The 24,926-nt window shown below is 41.4% G+C and overlaps 3 protein-coding genes across 9 annotated transcripts; 1 reads left to right on the top strand and 2 right to left on the bottom strand.

The window, feature by feature from the left end:
- Nucleotides 1-4,094: 4,094 nt before the first annotated feature.
- Nucleotides 4,095-12,771, bottom strand: LOC113016631 (uncharacterized). 4 transcript variants are annotated; one of them, XM_080306351.1, is made up of 20 exons: nt 12,604-12,771; nt 11,451-11,527; nt 10,945-11,242; nt 10,571-10,723; nt 9,506-9,582; nt 8,967-9,297; nt 8,504-8,743; nt 8,223-8,346; nt 8,001-8,106; nt 7,663-7,901; nt 7,412-7,567; nt 7,023-7,314; nt 6,484-6,814; nt 6,021-6,260; nt 5,740-5,863; nt 5,521-5,623; nt 5,183-5,421; nt 4,932-5,087; nt 4,672-4,834; nt 4,095-4,582 (listed from the first exon to the last, which is right to left on the bottom strand). In XM_080306351.1, the coding sequence occupies exons 2-12, from the start codon at nt 11,523-11,525 to the stop codon at nt 7,173-7,175; spliced, it is 1,941 nt and encodes a 646-aa protein (XP_080162477.1). In that variant the 5' UTR covers nt 11,526-11,527; nt 12,604-12,771; the 3' UTR covers nt 4,095-4,582; nt 4,672-4,834; nt 4,932-5,087; nt 5,183-5,421; nt 5,521-5,623; nt 5,740-5,863; nt 6,021-6,260; nt 6,484-6,814; nt 7,023-7,172. The 4 variants fall into 4 exon arrangements, with proteins under 4 accessions (XP_080162477.1, XP_080162479.1, XP_080162478.1 ...); XM_080306353.1 differs by lacking the exon at nt 12,604-12,771 and having other exon boundaries at nt 8,979-9,297; nt 11,451-11,634; XM_080306352.1 differs by lacking the exon at nt 12,604-12,771 and having other exon boundaries at nt 6,496-6,814; nt 11,451-11,631.
- On the top strand, nt 11,775-15,745 carry LOC113007465 (leucine-rich repeat-containing protein 31-like). Of its 4 annotated transcripts, none has more exons than XM_080306368.1 (5): nt 11,775-11,951; nt 12,337-12,439; nt 12,765-12,929; nt 13,062-13,217; nt 13,491-15,745. In XM_080306368.1, the coding sequence occupies exons 2-5, from the start codon at nt 12,385-12,387 to the stop codon at nt 13,946-13,948; spliced, it is 834 nt and encodes a 277-aa protein (XP_080162494.1). In that variant the 5' UTR covers nt 11,775-11,951; nt 12,337-12,384; the 3' UTR covers nt 13,949-15,745. The 4 variants fall into 4 exon arrangements, 2 of the variants coding, with proteins under 2 accessions (XP_080162494.1, XP_080162495.1); XM_080306369.1 differs by lacking the exon at nt 11,775-11,951 and having other exon boundaries at nt 12,011-12,439; nt 13,491-13,968; nt 14,107-15,745; XR_013911420.1 differs by lacking the exon at nt 11,775-11,951 and having other exon boundaries at nt 12,015-12,439; nt 13,491-14,254; nt 15,015-15,745.
- On the bottom strand, nt 13,313-19,310 carry LOC113007460 (protein CIP2A-like). The gene is made up of 6 exons (XM_080306379.1): nt 18,507-19,310; nt 16,947-17,050; nt 15,790-15,968; nt 14,247-14,392; nt 14,096-14,171; nt 13,313-13,737 (listed from the first exon to the last, which is right to left on the bottom strand). The coding sequence occupies exons 3-6, from the start codon at nt 15,880-15,882 to the stop codon at nt 13,690-13,692; spliced, it is 363 nt and encodes a 120-aa protein (XP_080162505.1). The 5' UTR covers nt 15,883-15,968; nt 16,947-17,050; nt 18,507-19,310; the 3' UTR covers nt 13,313-13,689.
- Nucleotides 19,311-24,926: the final 5,616 nt, after the last annotated feature.

A 24,926-nucleotide genomic window follows, 5' to 3' on the forward strand; every position in this document is an offset into this window, starting at 1 on the left:
GGCAGACTGACAGAAGCGAGGCTGCCATATCGCACCATCGGCCCCTCTGGACAACAATAGCTATATTGCAATCTTTAAAACCTTTGGTTACTATGGTAACTCTCTGATAACCAAGCACTCTCTGATGTGACCAATCACAGAAGCTCTACTGCCACCCCCTTTATAACATAAAAAGTTATGAATGATGTTCCAGTCTATGATAGTGGACTCATCTGTGCTTGTCCTTTGTTACAGCCCATTGCAACCCTTACACTCCTTACAGTGGAAATGCAGTTGTCTTCAGGTGTTGCCTAGGTTTAACTGCCGATTGTCTACACCTGGTGAGGTGTGGCTAAAGGCGTTCCTGAAGTGGTCTAGTCCAATCACCTTCTCCAGGCCAATCAGCATTCATGCTGTGTCCTCGGTTATTCTTCCTTGTACACGCCTCATCTCATCACTCATGCTCCATTCAACCATTCCACCACCAGCTTCCAGGCTCTCGGGGCTCCTGCTCTAATCCTTTTCACAGACGGGGTTCTGTTCCGCTGAGATAGGCCATCTGAGTCTAACGGCAAATCACCTGTTTAAATTCTGTTCATCAGTAAATCAATTTCATTCTTTCAAATAACCTCTCCTTATTAAAATATCTGTACTGTATTTAGTGATGAACAATTGTTAAACTCTGGTGTTTGCTCCCATAATTTCCCTTTTATTTTGACGCTCTCTGCTCTTTCCTCTTTCACCTGATCTCTGACTGCGATTGTTTGGAGGTGAAAACCAAACATCACCTGGGTTTCAGAAAACCAGAGTTACCCTGGTAAGCAACCATTCTCTGTATCTCACTATGGGAGATATAATCTACTTCCAGGTTGTAAGTTCTTTATCCTTAACAAGGTATGGAGCAGGGTAAGCCCACACTAAGGACTGAGTGTGCCAGTGAGGATGCAATAATATCAAAAACGCATAACCTAACAAATGTAATAGATGGTCCTCTGGTGAACTGTGAAGGTCACACTCTCAGTAGCCTTCAACAGCCACACAGACAGATACACTCAACAAAACAGGAACACACAGATGCTTCAATCTATGCAAAGGAGTGCAAGACACAGAAAAGCGCTATATATGGCTACATTTTCAGCAATTTACCGTTTAAAAGTGGGCCCTGCATAAACAGGATGTGGACCAATTGGTGCATTCCCAAAGTAAATGTGATACGAAAGAGTAGCTAAATGCAGTTTAATAAATGGAAAATAATCCTCTCTTATTTAGCTAATCCTGAAGGAAACATAACACATGTGGAACAGAGTTAGGAATGGGTACCGGCAATGTTCCCTCGAAGCTGTGTGTGTGCACAATTGCGCACTGCTGGCACGGTCTCTGCGCACAGAAAATCTGCGTTGCGCACAAAAAAAAAAATCTAACCTGAATTGAAATTAAAATCAATACTTTAACAAGTCTGTTTTGCAGTGTTAGTCAGTGACTGGCTGCTCCCGTATGGGATCCAGCCAGTAATGCGATTCACATTCGTATATACGCAGCTAATCAATGTCGTTGACAGGCTCTGACAGCGTCCTTATGTGCCGACACCGGTGTTTTAGCGAGCAAAGCGGCGTGGCGACGTTTAGTGTGTGTCAGAACAATGAGGCGACTGCTGAGTGTTACAGGTGTTACAGCAGTGACACATCTGCTGCTGTCAGGCCTGCAGGTATCAGGCTGTTGTTCTCCTTCATCTCATAGTTGACAGAAATTATTTTTGGAGTGGCACAAATAATTTGTGTGGCATCAGATTTGATGCAATTTGATGATTGTTCTCTAAATAATTTAAAATGTTTATTTAAAAAAACGCCTTGGCTGCATTTTTAGGTAAACAGCTGCAAAAAACTTTGTTGTTTGCATAACTCAGTTACTTTTTTGAAGAAGTAACTATATAATTAATTACCCAACATTGGTCATTATTTACTGTATTTTGCAGACAGAGTTACAGACTCTCTCCCAGACCACAGACTCATAATACAAGTCAGAGCTTTATGAAAAAAAAACAAAAGAAACTTGTGTTTTCAAAATTGGAGTTCAAGTTATTTTTACTTCCAATAGTGTTAACATGCTACACAGGTCATGAACAAGATTTTTTTGTTTTGTTTTTTTAAATTTTCATTGTAAGTGGGCTAAAATAGTTAATTAAAAGTAGTCTAACATAAATGTAAATGCTGTAATTTTATTATTTTAATAAACCATGTAACTTGCATGGATTCAATGCTGGCGTCACCACAGTGCACACGTCTGCTGTTGCTCACAGTGGTCCAAGGGATCGCTCAGGGAGTTTCTGTGTTCGCTCAGACACATGAAAAATTAGAGGGAACATTGGGTGCGGGTATACCGGATACGGGTGGCTTTTTTTTTTCTTGAGATGTCATACACTTTGGATTCTAGCCAATCATTTTACGTTTCCGAGGATAGTAGGCGGGTCCAGGTACGTATGTTCTTTGAGAGCAGAGCTACAGATTAAATGTCCAAGGCAAAGCGGTCAAAAGTCTGGCTGTACTTCACAGCAAAATATGCAAACTCAGCAGCAACAAGTGCTTTAAGGTGATACTGTGATACTGTGCAAAGGAAGTAACACCTCGAATCCAATGAAAGACCTGGCAACGCAATAGCGTTTTTTTAAAAGCAGAGAAATGCGCAGTATTTGATAGCTTGCTGCGAGACTTCACACCGAGCACATCTGCTGCGGGTGGGTTGCCTGTTATTGGACCTGGAGTTAGCAACATCCCCCAAAAACCCGAAGAGGAGAGTCCTGGCCCCTAGCCCTGCCAGTGTAGCAGACGGATGATGATGCAGCAGCAACCGTTCTTCTCTGCGTGAGGAGCTTAATGTTGTTCGTGTGTAATTTACGTTGAGTAGGCTAACCACGTTATTACATTAATGCATGTAAGGTGAACTAGCAAACACCGTCGTAGTTACATGCGACTGTCTTCTTGTTTGATAGAGTGATACCATACATGCCCTGTAGCTGCAGAAAAAGCTAACACCGTTATCTTTTTACAAAAAAAACAAACAGCTAAACATGTTTTCCATTATTCACCGGTTCCAAACAAAGTAGGTATGTTGTATCAAAAGAAAAGGCTAACTTGGTTATCATTTTGCAGAAAAAAGAGACTGCTAAAAATAAAAACATAAGAGGTTTTTGGACAAAGTTTGTGTTCTCCATTCTTTAAGCAATTCAATTCAATTCAATTCAATTTTATTTATATAGCACCAAATCACAACAAAAGTCGCCTCAAGGCGCTTCATAGATACAGAGAAAAACCCAACAATCATATGACCCCCTATGAGCAGCACTTTGGCAACAGTGGGAAGGAAAAACTCCTGTTTAACAGGAAGAAACCTCCAGCAGAACCAGGCTCAGGGAGGGGCGGGGCCATCTGCTGCGACCGGTTGGGGTGAGAGAAGGAAGCAACGGTTAGAGCACCATTTAAGCACCCGCACAGTTTCAAAAGTACCGGTATCGGATAAAACCTAAACGATACCCATCCCTAAACAGAGTATAGATAAGGAATCTCTCAAATACTTCATAAAATGAGCATGTAGAAAGTGATCTAGCATTCTGAATGTTCACAATGACTCTCAGAGAGAGACCTGCTTCATTTTAAATCAGCCACTCGTGTGCCACGCCCAGAGTGCTGACCATTTGGGATGTGGAAGAAAAAAATCACGCCAAGTCAATGTTCAAAGGCAATGGTCATGGCCAGTAGTGGAACAGAAAAGCTAGTTCTGCCATCAATGGCCTGATGGGCCAGTATGGGATCTATAAAAATGAGAGACAGCTACTCCTCCCTCACCCCACTCAGTATCACTGGTATGAGGTTGAGAAGGGGAAAATGCATACAGGTCAATGCTGAACACATGAGAAGCTACTTTAAGGCATATCACCCAATTTGTAATATTGCTAAACATTTCTTAAGGCAGACGAGTCATGCTGGCTGGGTCAGTGTCATTTTTGTTGTAATTGATGTCTGGTTTGTTCTGTTCCCTAGTGATGGGTAGGGATGGGTACCAGTATCCGGTGTTCTGACATAATCCTTGAAATAGTAATAACACAGTATCCTCAGCAAAGATGAATTAAACAAGTTTTATTTTAATGGAAGTTTACTTCAAGTCTTCAGATTTTTACTGTCTTTTATTTGATTACTTTAAAGTATATGATTACATTAGAGTAATTAAATAAAGACAGTTTTGATGGAGCTCCTGAGCCAGCCCAAGCTCTCTATGAAGACGAGGAAAAACTCCCCTGGGGGGGCCAGACTGACGGGAAGAAACCTCGGGAAAGCCCATTCAAAGAGAGATCCCCTTTCCTGGGATGGCTGGGGGGGGTTACAGGAATTCCAAAACACTGAAATTTAAAGTGGGCCAATTAAAAAAAATTATTTCCTGAAAAAAAGAAAGGTAATTCATACATCACACATAAATGATAACGTCTGAATTGTGTGTGTTTGTGTGTGTGTGTGATAGGCTTATCTCAGCCAAGTGTGATGCTGTAGCTCCTCCAGCGTCGGCCGCGTCTCCGGGACTTTGGTTAAACACGCGTCCAAGAAATCCCGGCAGTCTGGAAAGAAAGGAAAGAGAAAAAACATGAAGATGATAGTTCCAGTGGTCCAAGCCATCAGTCAGTCTTGAAGTGTGACGTTTTCTTACTTTTGGACAGATGTCTTTTGAATTTCAGGCGCTCCACAGGACGCCTGTCTTTTTCAGGCTCTTCTCCACAGGACGCCTGTCTTTTTCAGGGACAATCTTCACCCACAAATTCATAAAGTCCTTGTGAAGGGTCAGTTTCTCAATGATTGTTCGCCCATGGTACCTGTGGAAGATTACAGTTGTCATTAATTTTCATTAATTGTGTAAACTCACAGAAAATAAAACATTAATGCACTTCAAACCCATTTAAAAGTACCCACCTGGCTTCAGGTGCAGCATCCCCTGCCATTCTAGAGGCAGCAATTAGAAATCTTTCAGTGAAGGTTCCTGTTTTCAGGGTGACGGCTGCTCCAAGTTTGTCAGCCAGCTGGTGCAGGTGTTGAGCCGTGCTATTCCTCACTGCAACACAGCGATGGCTGAGCAAGGACAATATTAGACACACAACTCAGTGAACATGATCTCTCTTTCATGTCTTCTAATAAAATCACTACAGCTTCTTCTCTCCTCTTACGTCAGTCCTGTGTTAAACAGAGCGCTCAGAATCCGTCCATGGCTGCAATTTTCCACCATGGCATCAAGCGCCAGATTGACCTCCTGATGTAGAAAGTTGTTGTTGGTCATTGCAAGCTTCAGCAATAGAGCTCGGCCTGTTGTTTCAACTTCTGGGTCCATTGTTCTCTGGAGCTGAATGTAGAGCTCATTGATGGCATGTATGGCCTCAAAGGCTATTGCTGAGCGTTGGTTTTTCACCTAAAATGTGAGTGAAAATCATCAGTTGAGGCTGTAGTATGCACTTGAAGGGAAACTAGCTGCATGAAACGCATATAAGAAACATAAAGTGTGCAATACCTCCTCAATGAGGACCAGACACACTTCATGTAGTTTAGTCTTCAGGATGTCCGAGTGGTGCTTTGCCAGAGACTGAATAGTTTTCTACTGTCTTTTCTTAATCCTGTATTTACACAACACAACATTGAACACGACTTCAGGAACACCACAAATAACACAGCCACATTATGCAGCACTGTTTCTGTGCAGTATTTAATGTCTCCTTACTACGTTTCTTACCAGTCGTCTGAAGACAGCAGACTAAAGCTGTGGGACAGGCTCTCTACAGGTGTAGCTACAGGCGGGAGTTTGACCCTGCTCTCTCTTGGATTATTCTGACTGCACTGACTGTCTGCTTTCTTGTCTGATAATCAACGAGGTTAGTAAAAAGAAACTGTCATTTCTTCTAATTCGAAGCATGATGCAGTGATTAATTGTTCATTAAAATCTTTTTAAAAAATCTCTTAATTTAAAGTTTGATTATTCAGCATCTTCTACAGTTACTGAGGAAAACCACTTACTGTCTATAGGGACGACTTTTGCACGGGGCAGCAGCGTCCCAGGCCGAGGTCCTCGTTTTTGCGGTATGGGAACTGTTGGAGGTTTTGGAGTCAAAGGCTTTACTGCAGTAAATGTTTTGGTTGGTACTGTGTGTCCAGGTGAGGTTACAATCCCATCCTGGAAATGCTGCAGTTTTTCCAAAATAGGCCCAAATTTGTCTTTTGCTGTCAAGACTCTTATTCCACGAATGACCTTCGTGTCTGTTTAGACAAAAAAATAACTAAATAACTACAAATTGACATCTTACAAAAACAACAATAAACATTTTTCTTCCTGATTTTTTTTTTCTTCAAAAAAGCATATAAAATGAATGGACAGCAAGAATGTGTAATTTAGCATTAAAATAGATAATCTACAGTGTCAAATTTTAAAATCTAAACTAACTGATTAACAGCAGGTGTAACCACTAAAGAAAAGCATCACCTTTGAACCGACCTGCTCCTGAATGTTTAGCAGAGAAAACAGGCAATTGCGATGGACAAGCTGCTCGAGGAGGTGGAGGAACTGGAGTGAGCGGTGTCATCTCAACAGGACTAACAATGAAAGGAATGGCCCTCAGATCACTTGGTGTGTGTGTGTCTGCAGAGCTGAGGCTACTCAGACTTCTTTCAGGGTCCTCCTGATTCCAAAAGGGGTCATCCAAACAGTTCCAGCTTCCCTGGACTATCTCTGGAGAGCCTGCGCATTGCTCAGGTAAAGGTGGGAGTTGCACAGCATAATCTCTGGGTCTCTGTGCGATATGCAATGTGTCTGCCTGTTGAAAGAACACATTTGTCTTACTGCTCTGAGCTTTGTGAAAGTCCAGGATCCTGGACTCTGTGGTGAAGCGCTGACAGTTGCTCTGTCTACAGTGACTTACACAAAAATTACACTGTGCAAAGCAGCAAAATATAACACATCTCTCAGAAACATTTACATTTGATCAGCAGAGAAGTCAAGAATGAGTATGTTTAGTTACTTACATCTCCACCTGTGCGTCCCCTTGTCCGTCAACTGGACACACAGGAACTCCCTAAGCTCTTTCTTCTTCGCAGGACGCCTGTCTTTTTCAGGCTCTTCTCCACAGGACGCCTGTCTTTTTCAGGCTCTTCTCCACAGGACGCCTGTCTTTTTCAGGCTCTTCTCCACAGGACGCCTGTCTTTTTCAGGCTCTTCTCCACAGGACGCCTGTCTTTTTCAGGGACAATCTTCACCCACAAATTCATAAAGTCCTTGTGAAGGGTCAGTTTCTCAATGATTGTTCGCCCATGGTACCTGTGGAAGATTACAGTTGTCATTAATTTTCATTAATTGTGTAAACTCACAGAAAATAAAACATTGATGCACTTCAAACCCATTTAAAAGTACCCACCTGGCTTCAGGTGCAGCATCCCCTGCCATTCTAGAGGCAGCAATTAGAAATCTTTCAGTGAAGGTTCCTGTTTTCAGGGTGACGGCTGCTCCAAGTTTGTCAGCCAGCTGGTGCAGGTGTTGAGCCGTGCTATTCCTCACTGCAACACAGCGATGGCTGAGCAAGGACAATATTAGACACACAACTCAGTGAACATGATCTCTCTTTCATGTCTTCTAATAAAATCACTACAGCTTCTTCTCTCCTCTTACGTCAGTCCTGTGTTAAACAGAGCGCTCAGAATCCGTCCATGGCTGCAATTTTCCACCATGGCATCAAGCGCCAGATTGACCTCCTGATGTAGAAAGTTGTTGTTGGTCATTGCAAGCTTCAGCAATAGAGCTCGGCCTGTTGTTTCAACTTCTGGGTCCATTGTTCTCTGGAGCTGAATGTAGAGCTCATTGATGGCATGTATGGCCTCAAAGGCTATTGCTGAGCGTTGGTTTTTCACCTAAAATGTGAGTGAAAATCATCAGTTGAGGCTGTAGTATGCACTTGAAGGGAAACTAGCTGCATGAAACGCATATAAGAAACATAAAGTGTGCAATACCTCCTCAATGAGGACCAGACACACTTCATGTAGTTTAGTCTTCAGGATGTCCGAGTGGTGCTTTGCCAGAGACTGAATAGTTTGCAAGGCGTGTCTTTTCTTAATCCTGTATTTACACAACACAACATTGAACACGACTTCAGGAACACCACAAATAACACAGCCACATTATGCAGCACTGTTTCTGTGCAGTATTTAATGTCTCCTTACTACGTTTCTTACCAGTCGTCTGAAGACAGCAGACTAAAGCTGTGGGACAGGCTCTCTACAGGTGTAGCTACAGGCGGGAGTTTGACCCTGCTCTCTCTTGGATTATTCTGACTGCACTGACTGTCTGCTTTCTTGTCTGATAATCAACGAGGTTAGTAAAAAGAAACTGTCATTTCTTCTAATTCGAAGCATGATGCAGTGATTAATTGTTCATTAAAATCTTTTTAAAAAATCTCTTAATTTAAAGTTTGATTATTCAGCATCTTCTACAGTTACTGAGGAAAACCACTTACCGTCTATAGGGACGACTTTTGCACGGCGCAGCAGCGTCCCAGGCCGAGGTCCTCGTTTTTGCGGTATGGGAACTGTTGGAGGTTTTGGAGTCAAAGGCTTTACTGCAGTAAATGTTTTGGTTGGTACTGTGTGTCCAGGTGAGGTTACAATCCCATCCTGGAAATGCTGCAGTTTTTCCAAAATAGGCCCAAATTTGTCTTTTGCTGTCAAGACTCTTATTCCACGAATGACCTTCGTGTCTGTTTAGACAAAAAAATAACTAAATAACTACAAATTGACATCTTACAAAAACAACAATAAACATTTTTCTTCCTGATTTTTTTTTTCTTCAAAAAAGCATATAAAATGAATGGACAGCAAGAATGTGTAATTTAGCATTAAAATAGATAATCTACAGTGTCAAATTTTAAAATCTAAACTAACTGATTAACAGCAGGTGTAACCACTAAAGAAAAGCATCACCTTTGAACCGACCTGCTCCTGAATGTTTAGCAGAGAAAACAGGCAATTGCGATGGACAAGCTGCTCGAGGAGGTGGAGGAACTGGAGTGAGCGGTGTCATCTCAACAGGACTAACAATGAAAGGAATGGCCCTCAGATCACTTGGTGTGTGTGTGTCTGCAGAGCTGAGGCTACTCAGACTTCTTTCAGGGTCCTCCTGATTCCAAAAGGGGTCATCCAAACAGTTCCAGCTTCCCTGGACTATCTCTGGAGAGCCTGCGCATTGCTCAGGTAAAGGTGGGAGTTGCACAGCATAATCTCTGGGTCTCTGTGCGATATGCAATGTGTCTGCCTGTTGAAAGAACACATTTGTCTTACTGCTCTGAGCTTTGTGAAAGTCCAGGATCCTGGACTCTGTGGTGAAGCGCTGACAGTTGCTCTGTCTACAGTGACTTACACAAAAATTACACTGTGCAAAGCAGCAAAATATAACACATCTCTCAGAAACATTTACATTTGATCAGCAGAGAAGTCAAGAATGAGTATGTTTAGTTACTTACATCTCCACCTGTGCGCTTTCTCTGAATCAAATCTTCAAAGCGATGGAAAAAGTTATCTGATGTCTTTTCAGACATGCCTGAGATAAAAAGTGAACAAATTGTTTAGAAATAGAAAGTTAGTGAGTGCTGCTCAGTGTGTGAGTGGCAAGTTCTAACTGAGCTGCTCAGTAAATAACTGTTATGATGTGGAACTCACAGAGCATTTTTTGAAAATATTCATATATATACACTATTTTGTGTTTACAAAAATATCAGACATGTCTAAATCAAAGGCAGGTTATGATCTCTAATTATGATCTTTAATCAACAAATTTAAATAGACGTCCTAATCACAGCTTCTAAAACTAGACAACACTATACTGATAAATTCATATAAAACAGCAAAAAGGAGATAAAAGCACTGTCATAAATAGAGAAATAAGTACAGTAAATAAATAAATACAGTTTTTAAAAAATATAGAAAAAAAACATGTGTCATTTGTTACAACGACAACAAAATAGCAGCTTGGACAAAGCTGTTTCTTCAAGCTTCGCCTGCATTTAGGGTCTGCAAACCTCTGTCCCACAGGAAGAAGCTGAAATCCTCCAATAAGGGGTGGGAGTCATTTAAAGTAGAGTAACTCATCCTCTACAACTGCCTAGTATTCAAGGACTCTATGTTAAGATGCTCTAACATGGTACAGTACCTTCAGAAACGCCTCAAATTTCTTAGATACTGAAAATTAAATCTCTTCTCAGGAACCTTTTCTCCATTCAGTAGAAGTAGATCTAGTATTCATTTTAAAGTTCTAATGAAGACAGCAGACTAAAGCTGTGGGACAGGCTCTCTACAGGTGTAGCTACAGGCGGGAGTTTGACCCTGCTCTCTCTTGGATTATTCTGACTGCACTGACTGTCTGCTTTCTTGTCTGATAATCAACGAGGTTAGTAAAAAGAAACTGTCATTTCTTCTAATTCGAAGCATGATGCAGTGATTAATTGTTCATTAAAATCTTTTTAAAAAATCTCTTAATTTAAAGTTTGATTATTCAGCATCTTCTACAGTTACTGAGGAAAACCACTTACTGTCTATAGGGACGACTTTTGCACGGGGCAGCAGCGTCCCAGGCCGAGGTCCTCGTTTTTGCGGTATGGGAACTGTTGGAGGTTTTGGAGTCAAAATAGGCCCAAATTTGTCTTTTGCTGTCAAGACTCTTATTCCACGAATGAACTTCGTGTCTGTTTAGACAAAAAATAACTAAATAACTACAAATTGACATCTTACAAAAACAACAATAAACATTTTTCTTCCTGATTTTTTTTTCTTCAAAAAAGCATATAAAATGAATGGACAGCAAGAATGTGTAATTTAGCATTAAAATAGATAATCTACAGTGTCAAATTTTAAAATCTAAACTAACTGATTAACAGCAGGTGTAACCACTAAAGAAAAGCATCACCTTTGAACCGCAATTGCGATGGACAAGCTGCTCGTGGAGGTGGAGGAACTGGAGTGAGCGGTGTCATCTCAACAGGACTAACAATGAAAGGAATGGCCCTCAGATCACTTGGTGTGTGTGTGTCTGCAGAGCTGAGGCTACTCAGACTTCTTTCAGGGTCCTCCTGATTCCAAAAGGGGTCATCCAAACAGTTCCAGCTTCTCTGGACTCTCTGTGGAGAGCCTGCGCATTGCTCAGGTAAAGGTGGGAGTTGCACAGCATAATCTCTGGGTCTCTGTGCGATATGCAATGTGTCTGCCTGTTGAAAGAACACATTTGTCTTACTGCTCTGAGCTTTGTGAAAGTCCAGGATCCTGGACTCTGTGGTGAAGCGCTGACAGTTGCTCTGTCTACAGTGACTTACACAAAAATTACACTGTGCAAAGCAGCAAAATATAACACATCTCTCAGAAACATTTACATTTGATCAGCAGAGAAGTCAAGAATGAGTATGTTTAGTTACTTACATCTCCACCTGTGCGCTTTCTCTGAATCAAATCTTCAAAGCGATGGAAAAAGTTATCTGATGTCTTTTCAGACATGCCTGAGATAAAAAGTGAACAAATTGTTTAGAAATAGAAAGTTAGTGAGTGCTGCTCAGTGTGTGAGTGGCAAGTTCTAACTGAGCTGCTCAGTAAATAACTGTTATGATGTGGAACTCACAGAGCATTTTTTGAAAATATTCATATATATACACTATTTTGTGTTTACATGGCAACGGGAGGAAACAACCCGGCAAAATAACACATGACAGCGAGATAAATTTATTGGATTGCCAGTCAGAGAAGTGTGATTCGTCACTCCAGTAAACACATCTCCACTGCTTTAGAGTCCAGTGTTGAGATGCTTAAATCACTCCATCTGACGCTTTGCATTGTGTTTGTCAGTGTAAGGCTGGGATGCAGCTGCTCAGCCATGGAAACCAATGAAGTTTGGACATCTGTAACAACAGCAGACTGCAGATATTGGTGACTTAAGTGCACTATGAGCCTTAGCATCAGCTGACTCGCTGTCATTTCCAATTACTTCCACTTTGTTATAATATCACTAACAGCTGACTATGGAATATTTAATAGCGAGGAAATTTCATGACTGGACTTGTTGCACTGGTGCATCCTATCACATTACCATGCTGGAATTCATTCAGTTCCTGAGAGCGACTCGTCCTTTCACACATGTTTGTAGAAGTAGTCTGCATGCCTAGGTGCTTGATTTAATACACCTGTGTCCATGGAAGTGATTGGAACACATTAATTGAATGATTTGGATGGGTTAGGGAATACTTTTGGCAACATAGTGTATGCCTGACCTTACAAACTCTATGATTATAACAGTCATTTTCACTGTTTTCAGAACACAAGTTATGGTTGGAGATATCATGACCGCCACCCCACCATACAGATGTTTTGGGAGGTATTTGATGAACTAACTGAAGAGCAGAGGAAAGATTTCCTTCGTAAGTACTTGCTGAAGCCTCCATTATGATATGTTACTGAAATCACACTGTATCATATAAAACATTAGATTTTTCTGCGCTTTACCAAGATACATTAGAGAGCAGCATTGTTCTGATTAATATACTGTAAAGCTGCTTCTAGCTGGTGGACTGAGCCGCCTCACCTTTCACCTGGCTCACGTCACACACCTGGAGAGACTCGACCTCCACCTGTGTTGCCTCACGCGAGATGATCTAGAGGCTCTGAGTCAGTTGCTACCAATCTCACACGCCGGACACTAATCGCATGCTCGCTGCAGCAGTCATGTGACTCGTTGTTTTTCAGTCCAGGTGCTGCCCTCTCTCACTGCACTGACCGAGCTTGATGTGTCATCCAATAAGGAAGTGGGAGGTGTGGTCCACCTGCTGGTCTCCGCCCTCCCTGCGACACAAATGAGGAGGCTGCCATTCAACAGCTGCTACATGAGCAACGAGTCCTTCACTGCTCTGGGTAACACACACACACACACACACACACACACACACTTGTTTATTTATAGAAGTTTTCCTTCAAGTCATTCTCCCTGAATACCTCTTCCACCCTCTAGCCTGAAATGGTGAAAACTTTGTGTTTATGCATCAGCCCTGGCGGTGTCCTATCTGCGCACGGTGGATATTTCCTGGTGTAAAGTGGTTGGCGGTCACTTGGCGCTCCTGCTGGATGCTCTGCAGCCATCAGTCGTCAGCGAGCTCCGTCTTTGCAGCTGCGAGCTCACCACTGATGACATGCAACATCTGGGTAACTAACACACAATGACATTATACTTTTTCTTTTTTGGTCTGTAGTGGATCATTAGGCTGCATAAATGTATATTAAGACAAGTAAAGCCTGAAGGAAATTGATATTTCTTTCATTTATTTCATGCTGCCAGCATCTGTAGCTGTCGTATAAAACAAAACAATGAAACTATTCGGTGTTATTTTTGTCTCCATCAGAAACATTGTGAACAAAACAGTAAAGTGAACAGGCATAAAGTGATCAGTTATCAATGGGTCCTCTTCCTCTGTGCAGCTGCCGTGTGCAGACGGGGCTGTCTCTCCTCACTCCGTGCACTGGATCTGTCCTACAACAGCTTGGTGGGAGACAACGGTTGGTGCAGTCTGTTTGCAGCAGGAGGTCTGGGCTCTCTGGAAGACGTGGATGTCAGTTTGCGACCTTCAACCTCTGCTCCGTGCTCAGCCTGGCTGCCCGCTCTGCTCCGAGCTCTGCCTCAAATTTCGGCGCTGGCTCGACTGGCCATGCAGAGGTGGACAGCTGACTGTCAGGAGAGAGAGCAGCTCAGGTACTGTCTGAAAAAGAGGAGCGTCCTGCTGGAAAGGGATCCAGATTTACAAGACACATCATCAGCATGTAAAGGGAACAGTCAGGAGAGCCTAGAAGAGAGTCAGCCTGAGGAGATTGGAGCGGACCGCACTGGAATTTACTGTCAAAGAGCGACCCACTTTGTTGCTTTATTATTATTTTTTTAAGTCTCTGTTACCACAAGAAGGTCAGTGTTGACGTCAGCTGCATCACGTCTGATGTAAACTGTGTCACACGTGATGGTTTCAGGGAATACTGGGAACTTACAGAGTTAAGCACAGCTGGTGTGGGTTATCATATTTGTCGTCTCTCACCTTGGCTGCAGGGTCTGGGTCTTTCCAATGCAGCAGTCCTAACACTTGAGACACACATGCCGAGAAGTGGGGATACCTGGAAATGGACAAAGGCTTTCAGCAGAGTTTTAAAGCAGCTATTCAGGAAAAGAGCTGTGAATTATCTGCATACCTTGTTAGGTAATCAGCTATTTTGGGGTTCTTTAACAAATCAACCAAAAGGTCGACTGAGTATTTTCTCGTCAGAGTACCTTCACCGTTCACGATGATGTTGAGCACAAGCTGGAGCGTTTGATGGATGTTCTTTGCATCAAAGAGCTACGAGGAAATCCCAGAGAGTAGAGACAGGATATTATGTGAATCAGCATGAATGTTGTTTGTTGTTCAACAGATAAAAACAAGAAGAGAAAATAGAAACAAAGTAAAAAAGGAACAATTGTTTCTGCCGTTAAGAAAAAAAAATGAGTCATGGCAGAGACCTGCAGAAGTCTTGAGTCTCATTTGATGACATTTTGTCAGATTGCCTTGTAATAAAAAAAAAAAACAAAACTGTTTTTTGAGCAAAAGTTCTCCAGGTTTTTTTGGAGTTCTTTCAAAGTTTTCTTATTTTTGGACGTTAGCTGCTTTTTCACTCTTTTTCAGTCCAGTCTGTGCATCTGAACATTTACAGAAAGATTTCTTTGTTTCGTCTTTAGACACTTTGTTAAACGCAGATCCCAGCAGAGTTCACCTACCTTCTCTCCAACCTTCTCAGGTTTTGTGGATATTATACATGGTTATGCTGAGGATATGTCGGCTACTTTCCACTGGAAATGCCTTTTGGTTAAACTGTCAGCGAGGAATTTGCACTGTTACATTTTTATATAACTTTAATGCAAAAAAAACAGCTGCTTGTTTAAGTGAAAATACACTGATGGGGTTTTTTTCTATTCATGAACAGGAGTGTGATCAGTTTAATAAAAGAAAAAATAACCATAACCAAGATATGAGGGGAAATCTTGGACAAATACAAGCAGACTGGAGCAGCCAGCGTTCAAAACACCGACGTTCAAGGTAACAGAAGGTTCCCGAGCCACATCCACCCAGCTGGTTTCTGTGTTTCTTGTGTATTTGTGTACACTGTGACTTCATGGCTGTCTTGGGCTCCAGCTCTTGTTTTGGTGTCTCATTAATTTGATTTAATGTCCTGCTTAGTGATAACATCACTCTTGGCCTCCCTGCACTGGCTTCCAATTGAATTTAGGATTCATTTTCAAGTTCTTTTATTGGTTTTTAAATCTTTAAATGGTCTGGCACCTGCTGAAGCCCTATGTCCCCACTCGTTCGCTCCGGTCAGCTGAGCAGCTGTTGCTCTCAGTCCCCAAATCACGGCTGAAACTGAGAGGAGACCGAGCGTTCTCTATCGTGGCTCCTAAGCTTTGGAATAATCTTCCTCTTCACATTAGGCAATCGACATCAGTGCTGGTTTTTAAATCCAGATTGAAAAAGCATTTTTATTCACTGGCTTTTGACTCAGTGGTTGACTGACTTGTATTTTATTGTTTTTCGCTATGTTTATTATTGTATCGTATTTATTATTCTTATGGTATCTATTATGTTTCTATTGTTCAGCAGTTTGGTCAGCCTTGTGTGTTTTTAAAGTGCTATATAAATAAACAATGATGATGATGATGAACATAGTAACGTGTGTTGGGTTGCTCTGTCTTCAGACTCACTGTCAGACTGATTAGACAGTGAGTCTGAAGGTGAGAGTCCTCACTGCCCACGCCTGTCTTTGGGTCTGACCAACACCGTTTCCTGTGTGTCATTCCCCCCTCGCCTTCCCCCCATCCGTCCTGTCTGCACCGTCCTTGTCGGCCTCCTGAGAGTGCTGACTTCTCGGTCCATGTTGGTCCTGCAGTGACAGAGATACAGAGTCAGTGAGTGAAATGCAGTCATTGAACAAACTGAAGCTTCAAACTCCCTCCATTAACACTAGTTTTAAACCTGAAGGTGGAGTGTGGCACCAAACACCACCAGAACCTGAACGACTGCAGGTGCTGATAAGTTGCGGTCGCGGTATTTCAACATCTAGTTAGCAATACAGAAGACGAGCGAGAATAAATGGAGTAATATTTTTTACGTGGCAGGTAATTTCAAATGCAGCGATTCTATCAGCCCAACAAACATCAGTAAACACACAAACTGTTTGTGTGCAGTTTGTCTCACAATGTGATGTAAAGACTGCAGTAAAATCCTCTGCAGGTTAGTGCAGGATAAGCAGGCAAGTTTACTGTAATGTGATGGATTTAAGTAAAGAACAGTGTGTGACTGGTGCACAGTGACTGTGGTGCTCATGTCAGAGTTAGATTACATCAAGTGTAGCAGAGATTAACTTAAACTTAAGCTCATGATGCTGACATTCATTCACTGAGCTCCACCCACATACCAACAGTTTAGTGTCTAATATAAAGACAGTGTACTGTCAGTGTAGAGAAAGGAAATCAGCCAGGACAACTCGTGAAACATCTGCAGACATCTGGATGAATTCACAGAGAGCAGCAGGTCAGCTGATCACAGCCTGTACATTAAAAAAAATCTACTGGAGCTCTCAATAGAAATGATTGTGAGCTGTGACCCTTTTCCCCACACTGAGCCACTACAGCTGATTTTAGGGTTGAATCCTGCTGAATCCCACTTTAACATCTTCCTGCTCATTTTGATGTTTAGAGGCAACGTCACCGTCTAAGATGTAGGCATTGTATACATTGTATACATTATTTCTACATTACATTAATATTGCACAAGGTTCACTTAGTTTAGCATAAAATATACATACTGTATCAGTACTTCAGCTTTTAATGGAGTATTTCTTAACACTAGTATCTGTCACCTTCTGTGTTGAGCTCATTGTTTTCTCTGCAGTGGCTGAGCTGAGTCCAAGTAGCTGAAATTTCCTCTGCTGCTCCGTCAGACTCTTCTCCTCCTCCTGATCAGCTGGGACACAAAACAGAACTTTGTTAAGCTCCACACTGCACTGAAGAGTCAAAGTGTCTCATATGTTCATCTGAGAACACACAGAACACATTTTAGCTTCCTTGGGTGGACAACTTGTTTGAAACAAACACAAAAGGTTTGAACACCGATACCAAATTCAGCAGTATGGCACACCAGTACCAGGAGAGCAATTCCTCTTTAAAATATGCCCTGGCCAAGAAAAAACCCGACAATATACGTGTGCCGTGAGAAATGATAGATAGATAGATAGATAGATAGATAGATAGATAGATAGATAGATAGATAGATAGATAGATAGATAGATAGATAGATAGATCGATAGATAGATAGATAGATAAAATTTATTTCAAACATGCAAATATAATTGAAATAACAACAGAAAAAAATAAAAATAACAAAACTTAAAAATCATCAAGTTTTCATGTAAATATCTATGTCTACAGAATGTGTGTGCTCGAAAAGGAGTAGGATGAAGTTTTCTTGTTCCTACCCCCTTATTTCAAATTTCATTGCTTACAAATCCATATCCAGGATTCAACATTATTTGATCATATATTTAACTATGTACAAGTCTAACACATTGAACATACACAAATAAAACCATTTTCAGCACGTAAACCAGAACAACAACAAACTACATTTTTTACATAAACTAATCACTCTGTTTATAACAGCCGCTTAATCTCTGAGTTTATTTTCTATCTATGTGACAAAAACCTTAATGAACACTTAAGGTTGGGTTACTCAGGCCTTGATTTATAAAAAATGAGGACACAATGAGACAACTCAGTCACTGAGAGGAAGATTTCCTATATTCATGCAATTTATTATTTTTTGAACAATCCTGTGAATTTTTGTATTGATGTACTTGTCTTGATTTCATCTGTATATCCGAGTGGGTGTAGAAATCTGAGCCATCATCTGAGTAAGCCTCATCACAACTTTGCGCTGATAAAGGCAGCTGTGTTTTAGCCTGGAACACATTTATTTTTACATTTCTCATAAATGTATTTCATTATAGCACTTTTACCGCCAACATGTTGGGTCTTTTGGAGCCGGAAGTGACCTTATATGGAAGAAGGGTGGCGCTAGCTAGCTTAGTTAGCAAGCTGCATTCATAAGCTGTGCAGGTGCCACAGAGATGCTAAGTAGCCTTAATAACAGACTAATAAAACAACAGAAACTCTGATTACAATGAGCTCATTTAAAAGCTTTCTTCTAATAAAATTCTTTTCTTCTCTGTGTTTCACAACCTTTTGCTGATATCTTTCTGTAAATTAGTTTAAAGCAGCTTGAGTCAATTTAGTCAGATTTTTTTTTTCCAACTTGTTCACAAAAACTTGAGAAGAGACACCGAGGAGAGCAACAGAAAGCCTCATTCAGGAGCTAAACTCAAGATTAACTAGACTCGGATTAATATTAGCTCGGTGCTTACCTTTAAATCAGTCTTGACAATAATCGGAGAGAAAAACGCCATAAAGCGGGAACTCGGCTTCTTCTTCTTCTGCTCTTGTATGTTTTGGCGGTTAAAGCTTTAAGGCGCATTACCGCCACCTGCTGGACTGGACTTTTCATGTCCCAAACATCATCAATTGGGCACAAATTTGTTGGAGTTTCTGTTAATAAAAAAGATGGAATTCAAGGATCTTGTTATTTGGTTTGTTCGTTTTCACCATTTACTCTACAATTTTCTGCCAGTGTATAGCAAACCCCACAGCTCAAATCAATGAAGAATTTAGTATTTTTAACATATTGCTTAAGCTGGAACCAGCAGCTATATAGGCCTAATTTTTAATCCAAACATGTGATAGAGGTTTACCACCAGGAGAAGCAGACTGTAAATAAAAGACTGTGCTACTGAAAACTGTTAGTCTGACTTTGGATTGTAAATATGTTTCCATTTGTCACTTCTGTATTTGTATATGGCTCAAACTATTTGTTATGAAAGCAAAACAAACAAACTGATGTTGTATAAATTGATTCAGGATTATTTACTTCGAGTCCAGAAATCATAGCTGTCTCATCAGATCCAGTTGTGACATTAGCTATAGTTTCCGCGGAGGGTACTTGGTTCTGTATGACAGCACAGCTTTTAGGTTGAATTCAAGCGCTTGAGTACAGCCTGATAATTAGAGGCCTGCAAACATGTTTGCTGATGAACTTTGGAAGTAAAAGTACAGACAGCTATAGAAGACACAGGACACGAGATGGGTTCATTATTTCTTTTGAGTTCCATGTAACAATCCGTAACTCTGTAATTAATGAATGTGCCATTTAATCTTGGCTGCAGCCAAGATTAAATGGCACATTCATTAAATGGCTAAAATGGGTTGGCTGCCGTTCAGCATTTAGCACAAGTCAGCTTTTGATCAGAAAGTTTTCTGGTTTGATCCCTGGCTGCTCCAGTCTGCAGGCGAAATATCCTTGGACAAGATTGTAATCCCAAGCTGCTTTCTGATGCATCCATTGGAGTGTGAATGCTTTATAGAGTTTGTGAAACAGTTGTACGTGTGGTCAGATTGTTTTGTATTTGTGTGTGGATTGAAGCACATGTCTGAGAGCACATCAATCACTGCACATATTTTTTAAAATCTTAGTTTAAATAAAGTTTTTGATTATTTATTATAAAAAAGAGATGATATATATATAATGCAGTGGGCACTCTACCAGCTAACATGTCAGTTAATTTGACACATTGATTTATTTATCATTTCTTTTTCTCTCTCAGCTTTTCAGCTCCATATTTTTGCCATTTCTTCCACACTCAACTCTGTTCTACAAGGTGAGCCCACAGTTAATGTAGGAGAGGGCAGGTGGCATTAAGAGATTTGATTGGGCAATCTAGGGCCCAGTTAGTTCTTCCTTTTGGTGAAAGCTGGGCTCTTCAGTTCAGCATGGCACAGCTCCAAAGATTCTGCAACATCAAACCCTCTGTCTGCTAATGTTACATCACCTGGGCTGAGGCAGTCCAGGTAATTGCAACAGTTTCTTGAAATTAGTTAATTCAGATATAAACAGAGTGACAGTTTACAGATTCAAACATGTCTCAGAGAAAACAGAAAAAAACAGTAAAGCCCAACTCTCCTCTTTGTGATCAGGAAGACAAAATTCAACTTCCTGATCAAGTAGACAAATCATTCAACCAGCTTCTAGAAAAGGAAGATATTCAAAAGTTGAAAGAAATGGAACTCCTAGACAGGGAAGAAACTTTGAGCTCCAAGCAAAGCTTGATAAAGCACTAGAAAAACTAGTGCTGAAGGACAAAAAGAATCAGGAGCTGCAAGTAAAGCTTGATGAAAGACCGCACACAAATGAAGAGTTTCTTCAAGAAAAAAGGCTACAGGAGATAAAACAGAAGGAAATGGATTTCAAGCTCCAGGACATGGAGAAACACAACAAAGGCTTGCAAATCAAGCTTAATGAAGCTCTGCAAAAAAAATTAAGAACTCCTCCAAGAAAAACAACAACAGGACATGAAGCAGTGCAAACTCCAAGGCATGGAGGAAAAATACAAAGCGCTTCAGGTAAAGCTTGATAAAACACTGAACAAAAATAAAGAGTTGCTTCAAGAACAAAAGCAACAAGAAATTAAACAGAAACAAACGGACTGCAAGCTTGAAGACGTGCAGGAAAAATACACAGCGCTGAAAATAAAACTTGATAAAGCCAGAGGTGGGACCAAGTCATTGTTTTGCAAGTCTCAAGTAAGTCTCAAGTCTTTATCCTCAAGTCTCAAGTCAAGTCTCAAGTAATGTCAGGCAAGTCAGAGTCGAGTCTCAAGTCACTGGTGTAAAAGTCCGAGTAAAGTCACAAGTCTGAAATTTTGAATTTCAAGTCCTTTCGAGTCTTTAAAAAGAAAAAAACGAAAAAATAATGTTGCAGTTATGCTAAATGTAAATATTAGACCATGTAATTTTTAAATCTGTGTTTTTCTCAACACATGACAAAATAGTGAACTTAGAAAATATACACAAATTGTGAAATTGCACCTCTTTAAAATGCAGCTCAATTAAACCTAGCTCCAAGGATAATTTTCACCGACAGTTCTGAGATAAGCTGCATGTTATTCTTGGATGCGGTTGTAGGACCGGTGTCGTGCCAAAGTAGGTATCCCCGACAGAATTTGTTTCCCCTGTGCTGGGAGCATGCAGGAAGTACTGATGTTTTCATTTTGTGAAAAATTAGTATCGTTACATTACCATTCAGTTTGAGGGTTACAACAGAAAATTATATATTTATTGCTCACGGGGTATCAGATGGGATTATTTTAATAAACCATAAACATTTTGGCTAATAACTATTTTTATTCTCCTGTAACTTTATTATATAAAGAGCTAAATCCTCCAAAGTTTCAGGAGAAATGCGTCATAATAAGAAGTGTTTGTGAACGAAAAATCAGCAATGTGGGATACTGTTTGTCCGTGATTTACACAGGGGGAACAAATTGTGGCAGGACCAGCCTGATATTATTTGTATCCCACTATAACTTCGTTGTATAAAGAGCTAAGATCTCAAAAATGTCAGGAGTAGTCAGTCATTATAAGAAGTGTTTGTAAACTAAAAATCAACAATGTGGGATACTGTTTGTCCGTGATTTGGACAGTCCAGCGTGTGCTCCCGACGCAGGGGAAACAAATTCTGTCGGGGATACCTAGTTTGGCACGATAGTAACTTCAGGTCACTGCAACAAGCCCAGGTACAGTTTACCGACGGATGGGTGCAGGACCTTGAAATGCACCGTGTAGAACGAAAGACCATCGTACGTATCATAAGTTTACCAGTCTCACAAATCGTCTTCATAAATACACAATCGTTAACCGTTTATTAATAGGACCTTTAAGCTCAACGGTAATTAATTAGCAGTGGAAATAATTTCTGGTACGCGTTACAGAAATGTAGCAGTGACAACAATACTGTATGCTGTAATCGTACTGGGCAATTGGTGATACAAAAAACTGTTTTATCCTGTGAATAAAAGTATATGTTTTTGTCAATGTACCAAAATAACAGAAGCGAAACGCAATATTGTGTCAGGACAATTCACTATTTATGCACAACAAACAAAGGAGCGACAATTTCTGTTCAGCGCCAGACTTGCTTGTAACCTATATCACCAATTATGTTATGAAAATGACGCATTAACTACAACAGCAGACTGACCTTTGTGTAAATGCTTGGAGCAGACTAACCTGTGAGCTGGAGTGTTCTGGGACGTTATATTTGGTCTTTGAATGGCTGCAATCCAGGCCACCCGTCGCCTCTTTGTTACTTCGGAAACATGGCTCGAACAATTTCTCTTCAACAACGTAATCCGATAACAATCGATCTCTTTACCCGTCGGCTTCCCGTGGCTGTCATGCGACCGGCTATTGCAGTTAATAATACAACAGCTTCTTGCCATTTTTGTGTTTCTTTTTTATCGCTGTGATTTCAATTGAAAGCCTGCGTGCGCTCGTACCTCTTGCCACGAGTTCCCAGAATCCTTTGCGGTTTTACCCCTGAATGACGTCACATTTTCAATCTCTATATAATATGCATGTTAAATTTTATATTTGGGGTGAAATATCAAGTCTTTTCAAGTAAACCGGTTCAAGTCCAATTCAAGTCCCAGGTCATTGGTGTAAAAGTCCAAGTCAAGTCACAAGTCTTAGAACATTTTTTCAAGTCAAGTCTAAAGTCATAAAATTAATGACTCGAGTCTGACTCGAGTCCAAGTCATGTGACTCGAGTCCACACCTCTGGTTGTTTATGATCAGTAAAAAATAAAACAAACAGTGGGACACAGAGTTTTCTTAAAAATAAACACATGAAAAAAGTCTTTGGTATATTATCTTAATTGCCTCTAGATGCTCCCAGGGCTAGGACTCAGCTATCTCCAGCATGGACTGCAGGATGGAAGCAACAACAATAAAGAGGATGATAGAGAGGAGGAAGGCTCTGTGGATGACCTGCAGCTCAATGAGGCCAGTTTGGACAGCAAGGATTAGCAAGGTGATCCCTTCAGTCATCCCCCTGCACAGAGAGGAAGCAACCTATTATGCTACAATATAGTCTTTGTGCCAGCGAGGCTTGTACTTGACGCGTGGCAGTCTTCTGGCAGTAGGTGAGCCAGTCTGAGTGTGGTGCAGCCTAGCAGTGTCAGCGTTCTTTTCAGTCACTGGGCGACAGCGTGCTAGATGAGTGGCATTCCAACTCTTTCCATCACTCAGCAAGAAGGCATTCAAGCCTTTGGCTTTTGTTACTGTTACAGGAGGGGTAAATCTGGGATGTCCTTTGGGAACATGGTGGGGTTTCCTTATCCTCACACTCTCTCCTGGTAGAAAAGAAGGTTTCCGTGCGTGACGCCTACCATCAGTGTAACGTTGCATTTTCAACTGATATTTCCGAACTGAGTGACGTGCAACGTATCCAGTGGAGACACAGCAGGAGGCAAAGGGAGTACATCCAGTATAGTACGCATCTTCCTGCCACACAGGAGTTCTTAGGGAGAGGGAAGTAGAGGGAAGTAGTTGCATGCGGTGTTGCACAGTAAACTTGAAGCCAATCCAGCACAGTCGCCTTCCATGGTTTCGACTGCTGGATTGATGTCTGGATACAGGTGCGGAGGGCACGATGAAACCGTTCGATTGCTCCGTTTGCAGCTGGGTAGTAGACAGATGTTCTGCTGTGGGAGATGCCTCTATTCTGGAGGAATGAGGTGAACATTACAGAGGTGAACTGTGCACCATTGTCAGTTATGATGTTCTCTGGGTTGCCATGACGACTAAAGACAGATGAGAGGAACTGAATGACATCATCAGTAGTAGCATAAGGTGAAAAGGCAAGCTCAGGCCATTTGGAGTAGTAGTCAGTCAATGTTATGACGTATCTACAAGCAGGTATTGCAGTATCAAAAGGCCCAACAATGTCAAGACCAAGTTTTTTCCACGGTCCATCAGGCAGTGGGACGGGTTGGAGAGGAGCAGGATTAGTATGTGCAGTTTTGTCATTGGACTGGCAAAGGAGGCATGAGGTTATGGCAGACTGAACTTGTGAGTCCATTTTTGGCCACCAGTAGAGATCTCTTAATCTTTGTTTTGTGCGCACAATGGTGACTTTCATGTGCCAGTGCAATCAGTTTAGGTCTCACTGAAAGTGGTGCAATGAGCCTTGAGCCTCTGAGAACATAATCACTTAGGGTTGAGAGTTCATTACGGATTTTGTAGTAAGGTGCAAGCGTGACATCAAGTGCTTTGATTGAGGCAGGCCAGCCACTTTGTATTTGTGAACGCAAAGCAACCAGTTCAGGGCAAGTTGAACAGGCAGAGTCAAAGTCCGCAACTGGAAGTGAGGACATGGCAGCAGAAACTTGGGCTACCATTTCATGATCTGAATCTGATGTGGGATGGGAAGAAACAGGCAGGGGCAGGCGAGAGAGACAGTCAGCTGTATAGTTCTGAGAACCTGGGCGGCAAATAACATCATAGTCAAAACACAGGAGGCGGGCAGACCAGCGGGCGATGCGCATGCCAACCCTATTAAACCCTTTGGTGCTCAGCAGCGTTGTCAGAGCTTGGTGGTCTGTCGGCAGAGTGAAACGTCGGCCCCACAAATACGTTCTCCATTTCTCTGCAGCCCACACACAAGCATAAGCTTCTTTTTCAACAGTTGAGTACTTTTGATCTGTTGCAGGCAGTGTGCAGGTAGCAAACGCCACAGGTTTTTCTGTGCCATCAGGTTGCACTTGAGCAAATACAGCACCAAGCCCATAGTCACTTGCATCAGTAGAGATCACAACACGCAAGGCAGGGTCAAACAGTGCCAGTGCAGGACTATTCACCAGGAGTTTTTTTACTTCTTCAAAGCTCGCTTGTGC

This window comes from Astatotilapia calliptera, chromosome 9 (assembly GCF_964374335.1).
Source record: "Astatotilapia calliptera chromosome 9, fAstCal68.1, whole genome shotgun sequence".
NCBI classification, from domain to species: domain Eukaryota; kingdom Metazoa; phylum Chordata; class Actinopteri; order Cichliformes; family Cichlidae; genus Astatotilapia; species Astatotilapia calliptera.